Genomic DNA, 20,500 nt, shown 5'->3' on the forward strand with positions numbered 1-20,500 from the left:
GCCCACTCGTGTCTTTCGTCTTGCGGCTGTGCGCTTTCAAAGACTCCCCATGAAAGATTTTTCGTTCACCCGTTGTGTAAAAATCCATTGTATCCAAAAGTGAGAGTTTGCAAGCCTCACAGTGTAGTAAGGATAGCCTACTATGGCGCAGAGGTGAGAGAAAGCTGAATCTGTTGCCGGGGAGGCTCATCACATTTGACGCCATGCGCGACTGCACTCACCGCCAGATATGGTGATTGAAGGCTGTAGGACTTTCATACGTCTTCACTTGATAGATATATTGCTTCCATAGCCATCGTCTGAGAGCTTTCGCGCGCCAACTCGCGGCTGGCAGTGCGTTATGGCGTCCAGTCGCGCCGCGCTGTCCCTCCAGGAGGCCCGTGTGTTGTGGGGGGCAACGGAGGACACTTCCACCCACTCACCCTGCCAAAGCCTCCAGCAGCCCATCAGCGCCCGCACACGCTTCACTTGATCTTGAAGAAGATAGGCATAGGTGATGATAAACCTGCACCGGGTGCAGCGGTTCCATAGTAATGACTGGTAGCCCCAGAGAGGCTGGAGGCACCTCTCCGCAGCGACAGCAGCTGTGCCCACCCTCACTATTTTCACCTACACAACCTTAACTGCTGCCTAAGCTGCGGCCGGCAGCTGACACGTTTTTTCAGACGCGCGAACGGTGCATAAAACCGGCGCCCGCCTCCACGACCTCAACACCTCCGTATCCTCCATACAACACAGCTCCTTCAAGGGCTTGCGCAACGCGCTTGACGTCTTCGCTCAGTGAGTAACTCTCCATTTATCAGCTCTTCTTCCTTTCAAGCCCCTTCCGCAGCCTTTGCAAGCGCTCCATGGTCGCGTCGCTCGTCAGGTCCCATAAGATCTGACGCGCGACGGGCTGCGTCCGCTTTGCAAACTACCTCCACTCCTCCGCTTCACCACTCCTCCGCTTCACACTCCACCGCACCGCATGATTCTCGTCGCGCATCTGATCCTTGCAATGGTCGCCGGCCTTGCATGGTACCAGCTGCGCGATCGAGATTCTCCGCCTTAACTTCGCCCGCCCTATCACGCTCTCACTCCAAAATAGCGGAACACCCCACTGACACTGATCAGATCTTCCTCGGGCGCGCGTGAGAACGCGTCGCCATAACATTGCGCGCAGTCCGCTGCGTCTTCCACGACCCGATCGCACACGTTTGGTCACAGGCTGCCTTTTACTGCAAGTAAGTTCTCCTCTTCTTCCTTTGTGATTCACATCACCATTCCCTTGTCGATGATGACAAGTTGCTACATTTAATGGTAACATACACTAGTTGGCCTTGTGTCTGCTGTGTGGCGGGACCGGTGATGAGCTTTGCAGAGCTAAGTCTGAGACATTTCATCATTCACTTGCTTGCGTTTCGTGTCTTACAGACCTTTGGCTAATCATCATCCTAGACTGCTTCATCGGCTGCGTGATATGCTTTACTGGCAGACCGTTTCTTTTGTAAGTACGACTGCCTTCTCTTTCTTTGCGATCCGCGACCCTCCGCTTGTCCATGATTAACCAAAGTAACAATTACTACATCGGCAGGTCGATGACGCCTTCTGGTTACCTTGGTAGCCGTTTGCCGAGGCCTGTGACCGAAAAAAGAGAGCTTCTGAACCATCAATTTACCTTATTGCTTCTCGCTTGTGTTTCGTGTCGTAAAGACCTTAAGCTAATCATCATCGCAGACTCACTATCGAACCATTGCCGCGTTTGGCAAGCAGTCTTCCGTCACAAGTACGTCCCTCGCCCTGCCACAACACCCGCTAATCGGGCTCTAGATCGCTCGCAAGTGAGCCGCGATCTTGCATCGATCTCCGCCGATGTGGAGGGTCTCCGGACTCTTCATCCGAAGTCTGACTATCCGACTACTGCCTGGGATCTTCCACTACACAGCCGGCACAACTTGCGAATCTTGATGCCTCCCGCCCCTCGTGGCCATATTCTTCCGGTGAGTGGGCCCCTTGCGGGCGGTAGAATTCTTCTCCAATGATGACGCTTGTTACTACATCTGCACGCAACCGCCTTCAAGGCTGGGGGCTAGCGATGAAAATACACCAAGAGAGCTTCTGAGGAGATCTGCTCTTTTTCCCGTCCGGGTTGCATCCATGCCTTGAACCGAAGCTAACTCGCGTTTTGCCAGGAACATCTGCAAGCTCGTCAGAGACCAACCAGTTTCAGACACCAGCACCTTCAGCGTTGAGCTGTCTCCAGTCTGTACGGTACCACTCACCGCCGATGGTGATGGTCCCTGGTGAGTATATGGCCTGTTGTTTGTCGCGTCACTTCCATATGATGAGAGGTACTACAGCTGGAATTGCAACCGACGGGGTTCAGAGTTCCCAGGACCGGGGGCAGCTGATGATTAGAGCTAGTCTGAAGAAGCCATGTTGTTCAACATTTGACTCCGACTTGTTTCTTCCACACAAGCTAACTCCTTTCTTACGTCAGGAATGTCTCGAAGCGCGCACCCGCCACTGATCCAGTAACCCTCTTTACGTAAGTTCGATTTCTATTACCTCTACGAACACACGCGATCAGGATGACTAACAGTAGGCTACATCTAATAGAACCATCGAGGCTCACGTCGGCGTTACGCAAGTGACTGCTTACGAGGGTCTTGAGCGGTTCGAGTGATTAGACAACCGAGCTAACTCTGAGCATGGCGCTACATCTTCTTCTCAAAACACAATTTGCACTACAGCAGCCGCTGACGAAAAAACATATCAGGCACAAACGCAACTCCCAAGCAGAATGACCATGGATGATGGGCAGGCTGATGGCATGTAAGCTTCATGACTACTTTCCCAATCGCATCAAGCGCACTAGCTAATACTATGCCAGGAAACATGACGGCGCTCTCCTACACACACACACACACACACACACACACACACACACACACACAACATGCAAACACATACACACACCTACACAGCGGGTGGGTGGGCGGGTCCTCGATGTAAGTCCTCCCCCCCTAAGGTTTACTCGACCCTCCGAATGGAGGGGTTTTTACTAATTTTGGGGGGAAATGATGACTTATGGAAAGAACATTCCTAGAGCGAAGAAGCTTCGGCTTTAGTAACTCGATGCGATCCTCCAAGCTACACTTAAGTTCTGATCCCTCCAGTGAAATAGACTGTCGGTTAAGGCCTGCGGGCAGACTCGAGACAGCCATGGCCGCAAGGGGCTGAAGCCCATCGTGTTCCTCTTGAAGAGGAGAAAACAAGTGGACAAGACATCAAGAGGGGCGTGATGATTTATACTAAGAACGGTCTGAGGATTCGTTTGGGTTTGGCAGACCAGGCGTTTGTGGCATTTCGCTGCGCTCGTCGTCGCTTCTGATGATGATCGTTGAAGAAATCTGATCCCAAGAGGAGAAGTTGAGGCGGTGATGGCACTCGCCGGAGCCTCTGTGTGTTGCAAAAGAAAAACAAAGGCCGCGCATGACAGAAGAAAAAACAATGGCTGAGAGGAGAATGAAGCACAAAGAAAAAAAAACAAAGCGCGAGCGAACAAAATCAAGAGATTTTAGAGTTCTACTAACCGGCATAGGCTCTCGGTGGCGTACGCCAACTAGCAACCCGGGTCGGTCCTCCCTCCGAGCAGCTAAACAAACGAAGGCAGGCAAGAGATGATTTTAAGATGGCGACACTAGGTAAGTTTCCCCCCCTCTATCTCTCTTATTACTCATCGCGGGAAATGATGAATTGGCAAGAACATGTCAAGGATGCTGCGCTGTCTGGCTTCGGCTCGGCAGTCGGCTCCCATGGACAAAACATCTAAATCTACACTTGAAACAATTCTGATCCCGCTTGAGTAAGAGTACTGGAAGAAGCAGTGAGGGCTTTGGCCTTAGCTTCTTAGATGATGACAGAGGTCATCGGGTGTTTTGCTTTGGCTTTTGTTGGGCCAGTGCTATTGAGGATGGGGACGTAAACTAAACCCGCTGGACCTGCACGAAGGATGGAGATGGAGATATACGAGAGAGGCTGTGACGGGTTTCCAGAACCTATGACTTTGGGTATTGAAGAATTGGGGACAATGCAATCATGTCATTCTTTGTTCGTCGTGGCTCGAGTTTCTCGTGGCTCTGGAGTGAATGAGCTTGGTACTGAATGAAGTCTTTGTGACTCAAGTCCCTCCACACCGGTTGATGGCGTGTTGTTCAGCGACGTGGATTGAGTATCATCATACATTGTACGAGGACAAGTGTCTGGCTCCATGGACAACACTCTTGTTGATAATTGTCTATATACATACAACTAGCCATGCCCTGTATATTAGTCTCGTCAACCAGCTCTAATCTACTGCATAGACCGTGCGACATCCTGCGACCGACTCCTCACCCAACACCACCTCAGCTGCGAACGACTCCTCGCCCAACACCACCTCAGCTGCAAACCTTTGCACCATGGACCGCATCCCGGAGGAGCTGATCGTCATGATCATTGAGAGCTCGCTGGAATATGAGACAAATCTATACTTGGACTTGCCCCCGATGCTCACTCCCGACAGTGTGGAGACGGTCTTGAATTTACGCGCCGTGAATCGCACGTTTGCGCGCTGCTCGAGCGGATTCATTCCGGGGGTTCTAGAGTTGAGGGAGATGATGCTGGCGCAAACTGACCTCAACATGCTGGAACTCATGACGCGCAACCAAGCCATCTGCAGTCGCTTCTACAGCCTCGCAATTAACATAGAAGCTCCTATTCGCGGCCTCTTTGACAACGATAACTCGTTTGGGCTGGACCTCGTAGAGGACGTCCGCAAATACCGCCATGCCGCCGATATGCAGTGGGGCTATTACCCCGAGGCCACTAATAGGCTTGCCGTCATCTTCAGCCGCTTGCACAGGCTCAAGCGGGTGACTTTATATCATCAGGATTTGAACCAGCCAGCGCACATCTTCGGATCCGACATGTGGCAAGCCGAGATCAAGAGCTTAGAGGCTCACCCACTGGATGTCAAGGGAATTCTGGACGTTGACGCCACCTGCACTGGCCTCCGAGCTCTCTTGTCCGCAGAGAGCAAGGTGCAGCGCGTCGATCTGGCGGACCTGCCGCTTACCGCCAACAACCTTGATAGCTTCTGCCACCTTGACGGCCATCTTCCCAGCGTCAGAACCTTGGAAATCAGTCTCTCCGCCCAAGAGGGCAAGGACATATTCCACAACAGCAGCAAGGCCATCCACTCCGTCTTCGCCATCTTCCCCAATGTCGACAACCTCTGCATCGACACGATCTACGCTGATAGCGATGCCCAGCCCCACGTCGTCTTGGAGCACGCAATGCGGCAACAGCCCGGCATCAATCCGTTCATCCATACCCTTACGCGCCTCCAGCTCTCAGTGTGCATGTATGACCTTTGGATCGACCCCAACATCTCGTCGCTGGTCTGCCACTTCGCCCGCACTCTCCGTCACCTCGCCCTACAGTTCTGCACCGACACCGACGAAAGCCCCGTACCCATTAGGGAATTCATCGACCCGATGATGATGATGGCCACTATGCGCCTTGAGACCTTCTTCCTCCAGTTCACTTATAGCAAAGTTGAAGGCCTCGACGCGCTTCCCTGCCCCATGCCGAAGTTTGCTGATCGCGTATTCGTGCGCCATGCAGATCCAGGTGACTTCTCTGATGGGTCTGATGTTATTGATGAGACGGGAGACGAATGGACATGCCGCACTGGCGACTTCGAGCTGTGGTTTGGCGATGCCGAGGACAAGGGCCGGAAGGAGGTATGGGAGCCGCGGGAGTTCTGAGCAACGAGCGGCGGTGCCCTTGGTCTGTGCGGACGCTTGGCCGGGTCGGATGGATGGGCAGGATACCAGACCGCATGGGTTGGGCGAATGGGGGACATGCATGACGACTTGGACATGCGGGGGATCCGGGGATTTCAGATAACAGAACAGACAGAGTCTAGTGGAGGCTTCATCACGGGCAAGACCCGCACAGATAGTAGCATAAGAAATCAAAATTGACAATGGGTGGCCAAGAATGCACTTTGTTGCGCACTGTTGCTATGCTGAGTGTATATCCACCGCAGACAAGGACGCGCAAATTCGTGACTCACCTCATACCAGAAGCTCAGTGACGTAGCTTGAGATTGCGGACAGCAGCTGCCGCTGTAATGTGTACCAGAACGTGAAAGAAAATTTCGCCGACTCTCTTACGTACTTCCGTGGGTGACCGCAGCTGGTTGCGCAAAGGGAGTGTTCGCGAAAGATCTGCCAATATCACTTGGCAATGGGTTCCTCCTCGGCGAGCCAGCTGCCGCACAGTCCGTTGCAGCCGTAAACTCACCCGTGTGGAGCCATGGGTGATTGGTTGGGCTACTGTCCTTGCCTCAACGGGCGGTTCGCAGAAAGTCGCAGAACTGCTCAGAGCGTGCGGCCGCCCAAGCAATCACCACGTACACACTGCTTATGGTAGGTCCCTAGCAACCGTCCGCACGCGCGCACGTGCACAAGCAGACAGCACTGCGACAGGGCTCCATTTAAGGACCTCACCGCGCCAGCTTCTCTCTTTCTTCTTCATCTTCTTCCAATCTGCGCCGCCTCTTCCCCCAACTTCTCAACGTCACCACGATTAATCCTCGCTGCTCCCTTACATGTATGCTCTGTTATAGCTCACTTTAGTTTCTTTGCGCTTCAGTGTCGCGCATTTCTTCTAGGCGCGCCTCTTCAATCAGTAAGTGTCCGATGCACCGCCTCACTCCCATGACTTCTGTCACTTTCCTCTTCAATCGTGCACTGCGCTGACATCACTTTGCCTCCTCTTGTACAGATCTTCTGTCTCCATGAATATCGCATAGAATGCTTCAATCCTTAAACGTGGTCAGTCATCCTACTTTCTTCTTTCGCATACCATGCCCTCAATGATGAATAACTACTGCATTCTAAGACAGCCGAGCCTCTCTTCGACTTGGTCCTGGCCTTGAGCCCGTCAGGTTGGAGGGAGGTCGATCTGGTTGTCGTTGACGAGACAGAGCTCTGAGAGGATTCATCTTCCCTTAATCACATTACCGCACTTTCTACCAGAACGTTAACTAACTCTTGAGTTGGTCATAGGTGTTGCGGTGAGCTCTGACCCATGAGCTTGGCTGCTGCGAGACGCATCACCCTCTGCGACCTTATGGAGGTGATCCGCAATCGCGGATGTTTTTTTTTTTTTTTCAATTTTGGTATGTCGAGTTTGCTTCCCAACATCGCACTCCGCGAGCAGCTCACTGACATGAACGCAGATTTCCTCCCGCCGTCGGTTCTTGCCGTTGACGCCTCTCAATCTCTGAAACACGGTCAGTTTTTCTCCCTTCGCCTTGTTCCTCCTGCTGTGTTGCACACACACACATATCTTAACTCAAATGATGAGGGATCGTTCAAAATCAAAGGTCCCCCCACTTCACTTTGAGCGAACCGCTCCCAACTGCATTCGTGCTGAGGGTCGCCCGGGTTTGCGCCTTGATACATCGAGCTACCTGAGAGTCTCATTCTTACCGTCTTTCCTCACACACACACACAGAGTTTGCGCAAGCAATAGCTAACTTGACTCTACAAACGCAGACGCCGTGTGAAGGCGCATCCTCGACCGCTGCTGTGTCCGTCCCCATCCGTCCCCGTCCATCCGTCGCCCGTCTCAATTCCACCGGAATTCTCGCTACGGTGCCGGTCATATCATACTTGGAGGGACTCTTTTTGAGAACGCGGAAATACAAAGGGGAGAGGAAAGCTTGGTCTGAACGAGAGAGATACCGCATCAAGTAGTTGAATTAAGTGCGCTTGGATTCTTTTTTCTTTGACCTGGCGCTTCCGGCTACGTATGTGGTGACATAATCTGTGTCTTTGATTCTACCCTTGAAGATGTTTTGCATGCTTTCGACTGCTGTTTGTATGTACTATGTGCGAGTTCATGCACAGGACGCTGTCGAAGACGCACACCGGTATGCCTATCGTAGTGATCAAAGAAAATCCACGCCATGGTTCCGCAACGTAGGAAAACAGTCCTGACGCCAATCTTCCTGGTCCTCAGACCAAGCTGTTTTGCCCCGCAAACCGATCCTTCTATCGCGAAACCTCGATTCAGCAAACGCCAGCCCCTGCTCCAGACATCCTCCCACGCACCCAACATTACCGCCGCGCACCGCCTTGCCGCCAACCCACTCACTACCCGCTCCTCTCGCACATCAACAGCACCTCAAACGCGCGAGACCACACAAACCGCCCCCCTCCCCTACCCACACCACCACCCCGCCCACCACCCCCGCGGTCCTGCGCAAACAAAACGACAGCATCACAACCACTCGCCCCTCAACACCCCCCGTCCCAGTCCAACTGACGTCCCTACCCGAGCACGGCACCGCAACACCCCCGCGTCAATGCAGCGCCCTCCTGCCTGCGGGTACACCAGCCCCGGTTTTCCTTTCCTTCGTATTCGCGTTCGCCATGGCCATCGAGAGCGTCGGACTCCATCGGTTGTGTCAGTTGAAGGTCATAGCGGGCCGGAAGGGGCGGGTGGATGGATGCGAAGGCACTGGCGCGGCGGACGCGTCTGGACCGGATCTACGTTTGAGGGATGGGCGGCTGCTGCACGCTGCTGTTGGTCTGCGCTCGGGACTGTGCGGTGGGATGGTCGGGTGTTCTGGGGAGGGGGGGGGGGGGAGAGGCGTTGAGGTAGGTTGGGAATGCGGTGCAGACGAGAGAGGGTGCTGGAGGCGGCGGCGGAAGGGCGGGTGCATATGGCGTTGCTGCTGCGTGTGGTTTCGAGTCCGGCGAGCGGGGTTTTGCATCCAGGTTGGAAGAGTGCGGAGGCCGCGGTTGGTCGACGTAGCGTGGTGTGCTCGACCTTGTTCGGGTCCTCGGTGATCGGCTGCTTCAGCTGAGGCGCGGCATTCTAAACTCCTGCAGCAGGCTCCTTGAGCCTGAGGTCATCTGTGTGCGCGGAGTAAGCGGCGCTTGCAGATGAGGACGGTGTACGTCAAGGCTTCGTCATGCAGACAGCATGTGTTGCCAGTCAGAGACATGAGACCTTTCGAGATAGTGAGTAAAGCGGAAGAAAGGAAAAAAGAAGTTGTCGTTAGACAGTGTTCATTGTGTGAGCCAAACTTGGCGGTTTAAGGTATCTTAACAGTTCAAAACAAAATCCTCCAATCCTTTGTCATTACGTGCAGTCCATCCAGCCAAGCCTCATGCCTGCGGGTAATCTGCAGACCCCAAGTTTCTGCAACAATGCAGGCGCAAATCGTTGCGAACACGGACGCGGTGATGCAAAACTTGAGTGCATCGTCCGAGCTACAAGCTGTGTTGGAGTCTCCAACGTGTCCAGAGTGAATAGCGCTTCATGCGCGCAGTCGTGTTGTTTGTTCAAAGGTTTCCGAGCCCCGTTTCCACGTTGTGAGAAGGTTGGAGAAGCCCATACTTTCAGGGTTCATGTTCATGCCTCCTCCATGGCGGCCCTCTTTGCGCGCAGCTGCTCGTTGACCTTCTTCAGGTGCTTCTTGCGGAAGTAGATAAGGATCATGGCGAGGACGAGGATGCCGACGAAGCCAAGGAAGAGAGCGATGAAGATTTCGTTGCCGGAGAGTTCCATTGTGGTTGATGTTGTTGATTGACACGGTTCGTAGAGGAGGAAAATGATGATGCGGCTAAGGCGAGGGGGTTGTTTTGGTAGAGAGGGTTGTGTGGTCTGGGTTTCGGACGTCAGCACTGTGTCCGCATGCCGAAAGGGCTTTCATCTTACTTACAGCGAGTGTGATTGATGGCTTCTCAAAAAGAGTGGCAGCAAAGATAAGCTGTTGCAGGCAGCGGGACGCAAGACGGGGAAGGGAGTTCTTGGTACGAACGGCGGACGACTCGGGCGAGGGCAAGGCTTTAAAGCACCAGTCACGCCAACGCCCAAATTTACCCACACCCCGGTTTTCTTATCTCTGACAAGTCGTGAAAAAGCAAGAAACAACGACTCGCTTGTCTTGGGCGTTTTAGCGCATCCCCGGCCGTGATTCGCTTGGCGCCGTTTTCGGGTGAGCCCGTATCTTCGTATTCATTTCCACCGACACCTTGATCCAGCCTCGCGCGCTGCCAAGCAAAGCGCATGCCGCTATCTCCAGTGCCGCCCAGCCAGGAGAAGGCCGAAACCTTCGTCTTCCCGTGTCCGTATTCATGATTCGACGAGCTCGTTTCGAATATAGCTCTGTGTCAAGCACCATGGACGGAACGCCTTGGTCGCGTGTGGAAACAAGCTCCTCTTGTCGGGCTCGTAAGGCTGAGGGACGGACGGACCGACTGCTGGCGCAGGCTAAACGACAAGATTGGACGGTTTAACTGCTTCGGGCAGGAAACTACGAGAGCCTTGTCAGCTAGCGTGCCAGTTCGGCACAAATAGATAGCGAAGGATCGTCTTGGCCCCCGGTACAGCCGGTCGCTTGTCCCGTCGCCCGTTCTCTGCCTCCGTTCCGGGCCGCCCGCTTCTGTGTCCTCCAGCTTTTTTTATATATTGTTCCGTGGTGCATTGTGGAGCCGGATGCGCGTGATGATCGACGTTCTCGAGAGATTGCGGGTGTGGGGTGGAGCCGTCGGCAGACAAAGGACGTAGAAAAGGCGCCTGCCGCTTCGCAGATAGAGTTATTACTGAGTCAAGCTGCAACCATGGTGTTGCAAATGACATTGCAGGCCACGCTGCGCCGGCAAAACAGTCTGGTGCCGCAGCCGTCATAAAAGCCCTCTCTGGCCCTAGAGGTTTGCATGCTGAAGCTGCGACGGAGCCTTCTGGTGTCTTCAGGCGCGAGTTTTCTTAACAGCTGTGCGCTGCATGCTTTCTCTCTTGAATAGTAATAGGCGGCAGCGGGCGTTGCACGACGCGGATGTACTCGAGACGGGCGCCAGCTTCTCCACACCTCTTCCCTGAGCCACCCTGCTGAGCTTGACGCTTGTAGCAAAGATGCAGACGCAAGAAAACAGCGCCGTATGTAAAGTCGTCGGCGACGAAGTCGAGGTTGTTGTAGGCGAACCAGTGCTTTAGTTGCACAGATGCTGGATCAGGGTGCATTGGAAGGTGCTCTTGCCGACGCCCGTCAGGCCACAGCGACGAGAGTACAGACTTTACCCATGCCGTCGCGGTGCGAGGTTTCGTCGAGTAGCGCTCACATGTGACGACTGGGCAGCAACGCTGGCTGACTGCACCGTGGTCAGATGCCCTTGGTTGCGACACCCTCGCTGCTTGCGCTCTCGAGTATGAGTTGTATGGCAATGCTGACAGGAAAATAGAGCTCCTGTGCGCACTTGTATGTTCTAGATGGTGTGGATGTGCGTGACGAGGAGAATCTGCGGGTGGTAGGCGGTAGGCGGCAGGTGGCAGGCGGCAGACGGTACGTCGCGGTGGACGATGAGCTGCAGGCTGTGGCCAGCAGCCATGTCGGGCCTATGAACGCATGTCTGGGGCAGGGACGCGGCTTGCTTGGGGAGTTAGTGCCGACGGAGAGGGTGTTTTCATGGAAGGAGGGTACGTATCATTCGATGGATGAGGAACGACGGCGGCAGACTGGAATGCGTCTGGTCCGATCAGCGGATGAATGTCAGAGTTCCGACCATGCGACAACCGATCGCTTTCGTATCACGCCGCAGCAGAGTGGCGCAGTGTCTGGCGTCAGGGGTTGGCTCACCGTGGTGTTGTAGGTGTTGACGGGAGGAACGTCGACGCGCGCAACGGCCAGCTGTTCGAGTGCAACCGCAAACATCACAACTGCGCCAACACTCCCATACTGCTCAACGCCATGACGTGCTTGGATGTGGACATCAACACAATGGACCCGGTGAAATAAAATCTGTGGGCGATTGGGATGTACTGTCTAAACATGGCAGAGGTCGTTGCAGGACATATCGCTTGTCAAGACCTAGGCCGAGCGGAGCAGTGCACGAGAACTGCACCCACCTACGGGCAGGCACATTCATCGACCTGTGTTCTGTCCTCCTTGAGTACCGCGGCCATGCGCCGACAGCAGCCGCACAACCGCTCCAGATCTTCCTCGAGAGCCCGCTCAAGGCGCGTCCCATCATCTCGACGAAAAGCGGAGCAGCCCAGTTCGGGCGTGAGTTTCCAAAAATTACCACTGCTATGAGCAGCGGTAGATACGGAGAAGCACGGCACGCTACTTTGCAAGAGCGCGCTCGAAGAAGAAAAGAAGAGAAGGTCATGTAGGGACGGGAGGGTTTTTAAATCTCGCTCGTCCGCCGCGATCAACATCCCTCCCAACCTGGTCTAGCGTGGCCAGTTGATATGTAGATGCAACTGTCCCCATGCTACCCGATCGATCATTCCACCGGGCTCCCTGTCGAAGATATTCGGCTCGTTGTGTTCCATCTTCTTGTTCCTGTTCTTCTTCTCCCCTGACAGTCACGACCTCAAGAGAGCGCCTTTCCCATTGTCTGCGATGACAAGCCCGAATCGCACTGTATCTTGAGGAAGAGTTGAGGCTTCTGTATTCTGCTTGCGAGCTGGCGCGCGGTGTCCGGCATTGGTGGACAGCGGGTCCTGTCATCGTAAGGCTCCATGGCCGCCGTGAGGCCTTCATCGCCACCGTAAGGCCTTTATCGCCACCGTAAGGCCTTTATCGCCACCGCGCTGCTTTCGTTTATCAGATCAGTCCTCGAGCGAAGATCATGCGACAGGATACTTGCCTCTGGCTGTGGCCCCAGACCGGGCGTGCGACACGTCCGCTGTCATAACAGCAGCATCCGCTACCACTGACCCTCATGTCTCCGCGTCTATGAGCTCGTAATCACCGCCCGCGTACGATCATATCACCACTCAGTGCCACGTATGCGCTCCGCAGAACTGTACCGATGTTGCTGTCCCTGTCCTTGCGCAAGTGGCTCATCAGCACACCACGGAGGCAACAAAGAGGTCAGCTGCAGTCCCTCCTCCAGAAACGACTCAGCATCCCGCTGCCACAGCTCTTGAGCCAGCCCTTCGTTTGTATTCTCTGCAGCGTGAAGCACCTTCTGCTGTGGCGGTCTGACGCGTTCGGTCGATCGGGCCAGGGCAGACTCGAACGGTGGAGGGCAGCGACGAGGCTTGGATGGCTGGCGGCGGGGCTCTGGCAGAGACGACGATGAGTTGATGCGCTGGATCTGCCCTGGGTATTGATGTCAAAGGCTGGCGGTTCGGGCTGCGGCAGTTGTGTGGTAGAGGTAAACCCGCAGGCGAAGCCGAACAGAACCTCAGCCAGTGGCAGCGCTGACAGCAGACGCATCGCTCTCCCACAACGCTAAGAGTGCTCAGTGATCATCCTTATTCGTATCAGAGAAGCCGGGATGCATCTTCCATTTTCAGACTTGCGCATTAACTGTGCGCTGTAAATGGCCACTCACGCGGGCTCACGCGAGTCTAACATCCTGCTTCCCGACGCAGTCACCTCCACAAATGGCATGCCTTTGGTTGGACACTCGTTTTTAAGGCCTTGTTCGATGACTCTACGGACACGCCTAACATGCCTATGCATGGTGAGAAGCTAAGTGCAGTTCGAAGCGGCGCACTGTGACTTCTACCACAGAAGCGATTTGTGTCAGAGGCCCAGATCTAGAATTTCTCAGCGAGTCCAGGGAGCCTAATCTCTGCCTTTTCATGGTGGCCTCTCGCTGGCGTCAGTGAGCTTTAGGCTTCACTATTCACTGCATCTTCTTCAAACCCCCAGTCCGACTCGAACTGCAAGAACTCGCCACTACAAGGCGAGAGCCCACTAACACTCAGCCGCGCTTGCCCACGGAATGTGCACACCGTCTGACCGGTGGCGCATACTGCGTTGTGCCTTCCCAGTGTGCGCAACTCCCCCTTCCGTCAACCGTTGCGTCAGCGCCCACACGACAAGTCGCCGAATTCCTAACACCTAGAACGAACTAAGACCTTCACCTCTTCGTTCAGCCTTCATCTAGCAAGCAAGATCATCCACCTCTCGGGCAAGGCTTCCCCGAACACGCTCAAGTGTGAGTTCATCCAGCGTACCTATCTCTCCCCCCATTTACCTGCACGAGTGTTCTTCCACCTCACTTGGTTTTGAACCTGAGCAGCCCTTCTTCTGTTCTCACTCTATCGTCTGCCTCGACTTTGGCGCTGACAAGGGAGCCAGGTATTGTTCACTGGGGGCTGCGACTGCGACCCGTCATCTCCGCTTCACGTCACCTCACAGGCCATTCGGATCTCCATCATGCCACCGAAGAAGGGCAAGCGTGGCGCCCCTTGGGCTGCCATCAACGCTCGGAAACAGCAGCTCGAGCAGGCCAAGGCCCGCATACAACAGCAGGCTCTCAATACCGCTGCCGATGCTGCTCGCACCGGTGTCCCGGTCACGGCCTTGGAGTCTCAGCAAGCTGCAATGCCTCCGCCACAGAATTCCTCAGATTGGAGTTCTGGTCCAGCTTCTGGCACCAGGGCTAATAGGAGAGGAGTTCACCTCTTCGCCACGAACTTGGGCGCAATGGTAAGTCTGACCCGACTGAGTTTTCCCTGCCTCCTGGCCTTCCTCAACCCCTTTTACTGACATGGCATACAGTACGGCGTCGGTGAGGATCAGAAATCGGCTCAAGCCGATATGATGGAGAAGCACGAGCAGTTGCAGGCCGAGGCTGCTGCTGCCACGCTTCAGAAGTTGTCTCGGGACGACTCATACAACAACCCTCCGCCTGAAATCGCAGCGGCTATGGATCGCCAGCGCAAGAGGCAGGGCGGCATCTTCACGCCAATCTCGTTCCTTCCGTCAGCTTCTCAAGACGCCCAGGGCATGACCCACCCAGGCAGCCCATACATCCCCAGCAGCCCGCCTGTTGCTCCCAACATCGGCAGCTCCTACTTCGCGAGGCCGGCTGCGAGCGGTCAGCTTACCAGCGGTGGTGGCTCATACGTCTCCTCGGCTCCTGTGCCGATGTCTAGTGAGTATCATGCTCAGCCGTCCGGGAAAGCTCCCGAGGCTGCTGGTCAGCCTGGGCTTAAGCGCCTGACGCCACCAACGGATGACGAGCCAAAGGCCGAGCCCTCAACTCCGAAGGCGAGGTACTATACAAACCCTCATCACGGCCCTTCGCGCTATGGAGGTTGGTTTGCCCACGTTCGCCGTCTCTCGCAAGATTTGGGTCCTTCGACTCCTCAACGTGTGTTGGAGCCCCCCAGACAGACTGTCTGGCCCCAACGTAGCCAACCGAGCTCCTCTTCCGAGCCCTTACTCACCCCGAGCAAGAAGCCCAAGGTCGCCGAAGAAGACGAAGAGGACAATGGTTCCGAATGGTGAGCTCGCTCCGTCCCTGAATCGAATCCACAATGAGGCTGATGTCGAGCAGTGCTTCACTCCTGATGTCGCTGTCTTCGGGCCCCAGCCCGACAGCTCCAGCTCAGTTCTTCTGACACTGTCGACCCTGATCCCCAATGCCAAGTCGTGAGGCAGGACAAAGTGGAAGTTTACGGACAACATGACAAACGAGCACTACAACTGCATATGAGTCAAGAAGGATTGCGTAAGTACCATCGCTTACACGGTCAGTCCCTCTAAATTGCTTACATGGAACGGTCTGCTGACGCTGGGGGTAGGACAAGACTTTGCCAACGATATCATCTACCCTCCCCAGCTCTTCAGTGGCTCAGTAATGGACGACTCATAAAAAGCATACCGCACATCTCAAGAAGGAGTATACTTTGCGATTGCAAATGCGGTTCACATAATGCTGGTGCGGTCACAATCGAAGGCATGAACTTACGGAAGGGCAACATGAACAAGTACAGGCAGGGATTTGCGTTGCTTTCACGTCACACATGTATGCGAATAGGTTGCTCTCTCTTGCTGGCTCACAAAAAAGCAAATCAAAATGGATGGGTCATTCTTAAGATACTCTGTCTGTATCCGTGACTGTTTGTGATGGCCAGTGATGATCTCAAATCCCCAACAATCATCCGTATCTGTGAAAGCAACTGAGCCATCTCGCGACCATCCATAGCCAAAAAAGCAAATCATCCGCCCACTGTCATCTGCATCCGCTAAAGCAAACCGAGCTCGCATCTGGCACTCCTTGCATGTTTCCGTGAATATTGTGGAGCCCGCAACCTGTAGGAAAGAAGCAAAGAAAAAAAAAAGAAAAAAAAAGGGAAAAGCAAAGAACCCATGTAATGAATCCTCGAGCAGATGACTCATCGTAACAGCCATTCTTCAGCAAGCAAGCAAGGAAGCAAACCGATGGCGCAGAGGCCCCCTTTCCCATCCCCGGTCTCAACCATCCATCCCATTCTCGCGCGCGAGGCCCCGACGGGCCGACCCATTGGAACGCACAACAACATCAACAGGCCCTACTTACTTGCCTTGGCCTTGGCCGCCCTGCTGCTGCTTCTCGCCGGCGCCGGCGCCAGTTCCCACAGCGTGCGCAAGAAAGGAATTGGCGGGCGCTTCGTTGTCGAGCTTGAAGACGTCGTCGCCGGGGAAGGGCGCAACGGTGATGTCCGCGGGGGCGCCGTAGCCGGTGCCAGCGCCAGTGCCGGTGTTGGTGATGTTGCCGTTGGCGGGGTAGGTGAAGGAGGCGGGGACGTGGGCCTCGTTACTGCCGTTGGCGTTGTTGATGCCGTTGGAGTTGGCGTTGGCGTTGATGCCGTTGCCATTGCCATTGCCAGCGCCGCCGTTGATGGCCGGAGCAGCAGCAGCGCAGACAGAGCCGTCAGCAGCCAGCTCCGTGACCCCAGCAGGAGCATCAGCAGCACCCTCAGCCGCAGCAGCATTAGCGGGAGCAGCAGCCTCACCCGCAGTAGCAGCAGCAGTCTCCGCAGCGGCAGCCGGAGCGGCGTCCTCGGCGTCGCCAGCGGGAGCAGCGCCCATGTCAGCGCTCTTGACGGCCGTGGCGGCAGCAGCAGCGTTGTTGCTGCCAGCACCGCCGCCGTTCGACAACGGCATCTTGGGCCTGGCGATCTTGAAGCGCAGGCCGGTGCCGCGCGGGCCGTGGACGACGCGCGCGCCCGGGGGGCGGCGGACGGCGTTGCGGCCGTTGGGCAGGGCGTGGTCGATGACGGCGGTGGTGGCGGGGATGATACTGTCGGCGTCGTCATCGTTGGCAGCGGCGGCGCTGGTGGTCGTGCGGGCAGTGTTGGCCGTGGTGGAGGCTGCAGCGGCGCTGGTGGTGTTGGACTGCTGCTGTCCTGAGAGGCCGGTGGCAGACGACGTGGCGCCCGTGGTGGCGTTGGATTTTCCGGAGCGGACGGAGCGGGCGTAGCGCTCGGCGCGGCTGCTGGCACCGCGTTTGGCGGAGTGAGCGGCGGTGGAAGTGGCAGAAGCGGGAGCGCCAGCGGTGGTGGTAGCAAGAGAGGCAGAGCCGTCGATGGCAGAGATGTTGTAGGACTTGGCTATGCCGCGCTCGTCCTCGCCGTCGGATCCGGCGCTCGCGTTGATGGATATATTGTCCTCGAGTGCTCTCTCTTCGTCACGCTGCTGCAAGGCGCGCATGCGGAGGCTCGGCTTGGGTGGGAGGCGTTCGCCAAAGATAAAGTAGCGGCGGCGGCCGCGGCGGGCGCGTACGAAGGCACGCTGTGTGGGGTGACGGCGATCGTAGGCTCCAGCGCGCATGATGTAGGCCTTGAGGCCATACCAGGCAGCGATAGCGGCAACTATGCTGCCGACGAGTGCCAGAAAGATAACCATATTACCCTTCATTTTCGCGAGTTTGGTGTTGCGCTGGCGGGTGTTCTGGCTGGTTTGGTCTGAAGGGAGAGCGGTATAGGAGGAGAGCGGATGCGTCTTGAGCTCTGTGATGCGGTGCGGGTTAGCGTTGTGTCGGTGAGGATGCGGGCGTAACATGAGGAGGTGGAGGGAGTGAGGGAGGAGTTTAGCATACTATACTTGGCTTGGAGCTTATGAGAGCGCGAGTGCTGGATTACGCGTTTGAGGTGCGTAGTGCGTTGCGGGAGTGGAGCTGGCGGTGCGCGGGTGAGATGTTGTAGCAGGTGTGGGTGGAGAGAGAAGGAAGAAGAGCGCGGAGCAAGTTTTGAGTGGTGTTTATGGGCGCGCTGCCGCCGCGCGCGGGCGCTGGGAGGGTCTACACCACCTCGCCCGCACGAGGCAACAACGTCAAGCAGGGCAATTTCTCTTCCGGCTGAATCATGATCTTATAAGTATGCGCTTCTCCTATGCCATATCGCCCCAGCAGCTGCTCGGGCGGGCTTCGTCTCTGTCTTCTTTGCCTTCCGCAGAGCACGTGGTCACTTTGGACCTGGGATCCTATCACTCGCGCTCGCACAGCAGGCTTAGGATTTTTTGCCTATAAGCCTATCCGTATTCAAGGTCCTGCAACGGCGCGCGCGTGGCGGAACTGTACTTAGCGATAATCTCGTGCTTGCGGGCTCTATCCAGACGCGCGAGTGGCCGCTCTACTTCCAATACGGAATTTACCACCAGCCACTCGTTGAACAAGACAAGATTGCCGCCATAAACTCAAGCTTTCATTTATGGTTATCTCTAAATTAAAGCCTCCTCACCCGTGCATGTTCGCAACCAGCATCCAATTCTCACGCAGTTCGCCAGTAGCTACCCATGACTGAGTCATCAAGTTACTCCATTAAACACTCATATACAGTAAGAAGACTATCTATAAGCTGCCAATTGTCACGCAGCCTAACCGAAAGAAGACCCATTGCCAACACCCATCAGTACCAGATCACTCCCCGCACCCATCCCAGATACCCCATCATCATTCCGTGTCCGTCCTGCCTCATCATCGGAGCCGGCGAGTCCAGGTTGTTGGCTGTCGCTCACCACGGCAGCGGAGGAATCTCCGAAGCGGACCGGCTGCGACGCCTTCCCAGTGCCTTTCTTTCCTTGCGGGTCAACAGAAAGTCAGGGAGGTTCCCGGCCTCAATCGACTGGTCGGACCTCTGGCGACGGAGAGGTCGACGGCTGCTGCTGGATGGCGCCATGCTTGACCAGCTATTCGAGCGGAAGTGAAGACCACGGCGGTTGCTGTGGGTGCCACGGTTCGTTCTGGTTGTCGACCTGGACGTCTGGGTCTGGAAGCTGGACTGCGAACGGCCGGCTGAGCGGCGGCCCATCTCCGCGAGCTCGATGCTGCTCGGGTGACTGTGGTAGTTTCTCGACAGTCCCGTGATGTCGTCCATGCTGCTTGCCTCCTTGAAGGCTCGGAACAAGCAGTAGCCAAAGAGTGAGACCAGCATGAGGCCAAAGATGACCGTGCCGGCAATGATCGAGGCGAGGAGTTCGGTTTGCATGTTGAAAAAAGTAGGGGTTGTGGTTGGAGGTTGTGGTTGGGGGTTGTGGTTGGGGGTTGTCGTTGGGCGTTTGTTGTTACGGCTGTGGAGCGGGAGGTGGTTTTGGATCGAGATTTTGTTATTTGAAGCTTCAACTCGAGAGGAGAGTGGAAGTTGGATTCGAATAACAGAGTGAGTGGAGTCGGTGGATGTAAAGATGAAGAGGGCCGTAGAAGAGTGGACGGGTTTATATGGGTTTCTACGAGAAGAGATTGAAGACTGGCGAACTTGGCGGCGGCAGCGGGGAGGTGTTAGATACTCTTAACACCAAAATTGCCAGCTCGTCATACCCTACAAACTCGTTGGCGGCTTCAAGCTGATTCTGCAGCTCAAGCCTATATCACGCTTTTTGCAGCCAAGTTGAGGTGATCCAGCCACTCGTGCCTGGGGGAACGGAAGCCGTAAAGGCGCATGTAGTAGTCGGTATAGCGTTGCTGGGTAGCTATGCCTTTGCCGTCCTCCAAATCAGCCACCTCCAACGCCTCTGATCCCTCGGCCTAAGAGGCTAACTAAGAAATGGCCTTCTTCGTCGCCCTTGCCTGCAGGACCTGCGTGTACGTAAAGTCGACCGTTAGAATACGGACGACGACCTCCTTGGTTGTAGGCCGAGTCCGACCCATTGAAGGTAGACGTCAGGACCATTCTGCGCAGCGCGCCGGCGTGCTGATGGCCGACGTCACCGGACGGACCCCTCGTCGTACCGCCGTGTCTTATCATGGGATGCTAAAATCGAGCGCTGCGGAGGTAGTGGTCGGCCTCAGGGCCGACGAGGTCGGTCTCCACGGTCCACACCTTGTACGGAGCGACGGAGTTTGCGGGCATATAAGGGCCGCCGAAAGCGTCAGGCCTATCGATGACGGAAACCATGGACCTTTTAAGTTGCACAAATCGCAGGATAGATGGTCCTTGGCTTCGACCGTGTTAAAGATGAGAGTAAGTCTGATCGTCGGCTTGTTACAGCGTCCTCTGAGTTTAATAATGGAAAGGCTGGCGCTGGACACGGAGCGAATGTGGGGTGACGACAGTCGAGCTTGTCGCCTTGGCCCGGCCCTTGCCGGTGGCCTTCTTACTACTAGAAGCCTTGGAGCTGGAGCCTTTCGCTGAGGTTTTGATTGTGGAACCCGTCTGCGTCAGGTGGGGCGGGGGCGAGCTGCCTTCGTCGTCGGAGCCGGCCATGTCTGCGGGGCGGATGTAAAAG

The 20,500-nt window shown here is 55.6% G+C and overlaps 5 protein-coding genes across 5 annotated transcripts; 3 read left to right on the forward strand and 2 right to left on the reverse strand.

The window, feature by feature from the left end:
- Nucleotides 1-1,459: 1,459 nt before the first annotated feature.
- Nucleotides 1,460-2,665, forward strand: BKCO1_6400046 (uncharacterized protein; the record flags this gene model as incomplete). Its single annotated transcript, XM_020278200.1, has 6 exons — nt 1,460-1,486; nt 1,717-1,765; nt 1,810-1,979; nt 2,185-2,282; nt 2,480-2,527; nt 2,599-2,665. The coding sequence occupies 6 exons, from the start codon at nt 1,460-1,462 to the stop codon at nt 2,663-2,665; spliced, it is 459 nt and encodes a 152-aa protein (XP_020126485.1).
- Nucleotides 2,666-4,442: 1,777 nt separating this feature from the next.
- BKCO1_6400047 (uncharacterized protein) lies at nt 4,443-5,792 on the forward strand (the record flags this gene model as incomplete). The annotated part of the gene is made up of 1 exon (XM_020278201.1): nt 4,443-5,792. The coding sequence occupies one exon, from the start codon at nt 4,443-4,445 to the stop codon at nt 5,790-5,792; it is 1,350 nt and encodes a 449-aa protein (XP_020126472.1).
- Nucleotides 5,793-9,459: 3,667 nt separating this feature from the next.
- Nucleotides 9,460-10,118, reverse strand: BKCO1_6400048 (uncharacterized protein; the record flags this gene model as incomplete). The annotated part of the gene is made up of 3 exons (XM_020278202.1): nt 9,460-9,711; nt 9,770-9,894; nt 9,935-10,118. 3 exons carry the CDS (start codon nt 10,116-10,118, stop codon nt 9,460-9,462), a joined length of 561 nt encoding a protein of 186 aa, XP_020126457.1.
- Nucleotides 10,119-14,224: 4,106 nt separating this feature from the next.
- Nucleotides 14,225-15,414, forward strand: BKCO1_6400049 (uncharacterized protein; the record flags this gene model as incomplete). The annotated part of the gene is made up of 3 exons (XM_020278203.1): nt 14,225-14,497; nt 14,570-15,297; nt 15,351-15,414. 3 exons carry the CDS (start codon nt 14,225-14,227, stop codon nt 15,412-15,414), a joined length of 1,065 nt encoding a protein of 354 aa, XP_020126456.1.
- A 937-nt stretch (nt 15,415-16,351) lies between these two features.
- BKCO1_6400050 (uncharacterized protein) lies at nt 16,352-17,839 on the reverse strand (the record flags this gene model as incomplete). Its single annotated transcript, XM_020278205.1, has 1 exon — nt 16,352-17,839. The coding sequence occupies one exon, from the start codon at nt 17,837-17,839 to the stop codon at nt 16,352-16,354; it is 1,488 nt and encodes a 495-aa protein (XP_020126458.1).
- Between the last annotated feature and the right edge of the window lie 2,661 nt (nt 17,840-20,500).

Source organism: Diplodia corticola (genome assembly GCF_001883845.1).
Source record: "Diplodia corticola strain CBS 112549 chromosome Unknown scaffold64, whole genome shotgun sequence".
Lineage (NCBI taxonomy): Eukaryota > Fungi > Ascomycota > Dothideomycetes > Botryosphaeriales > Botryosphaeriaceae > Diplodia > Diplodia corticola.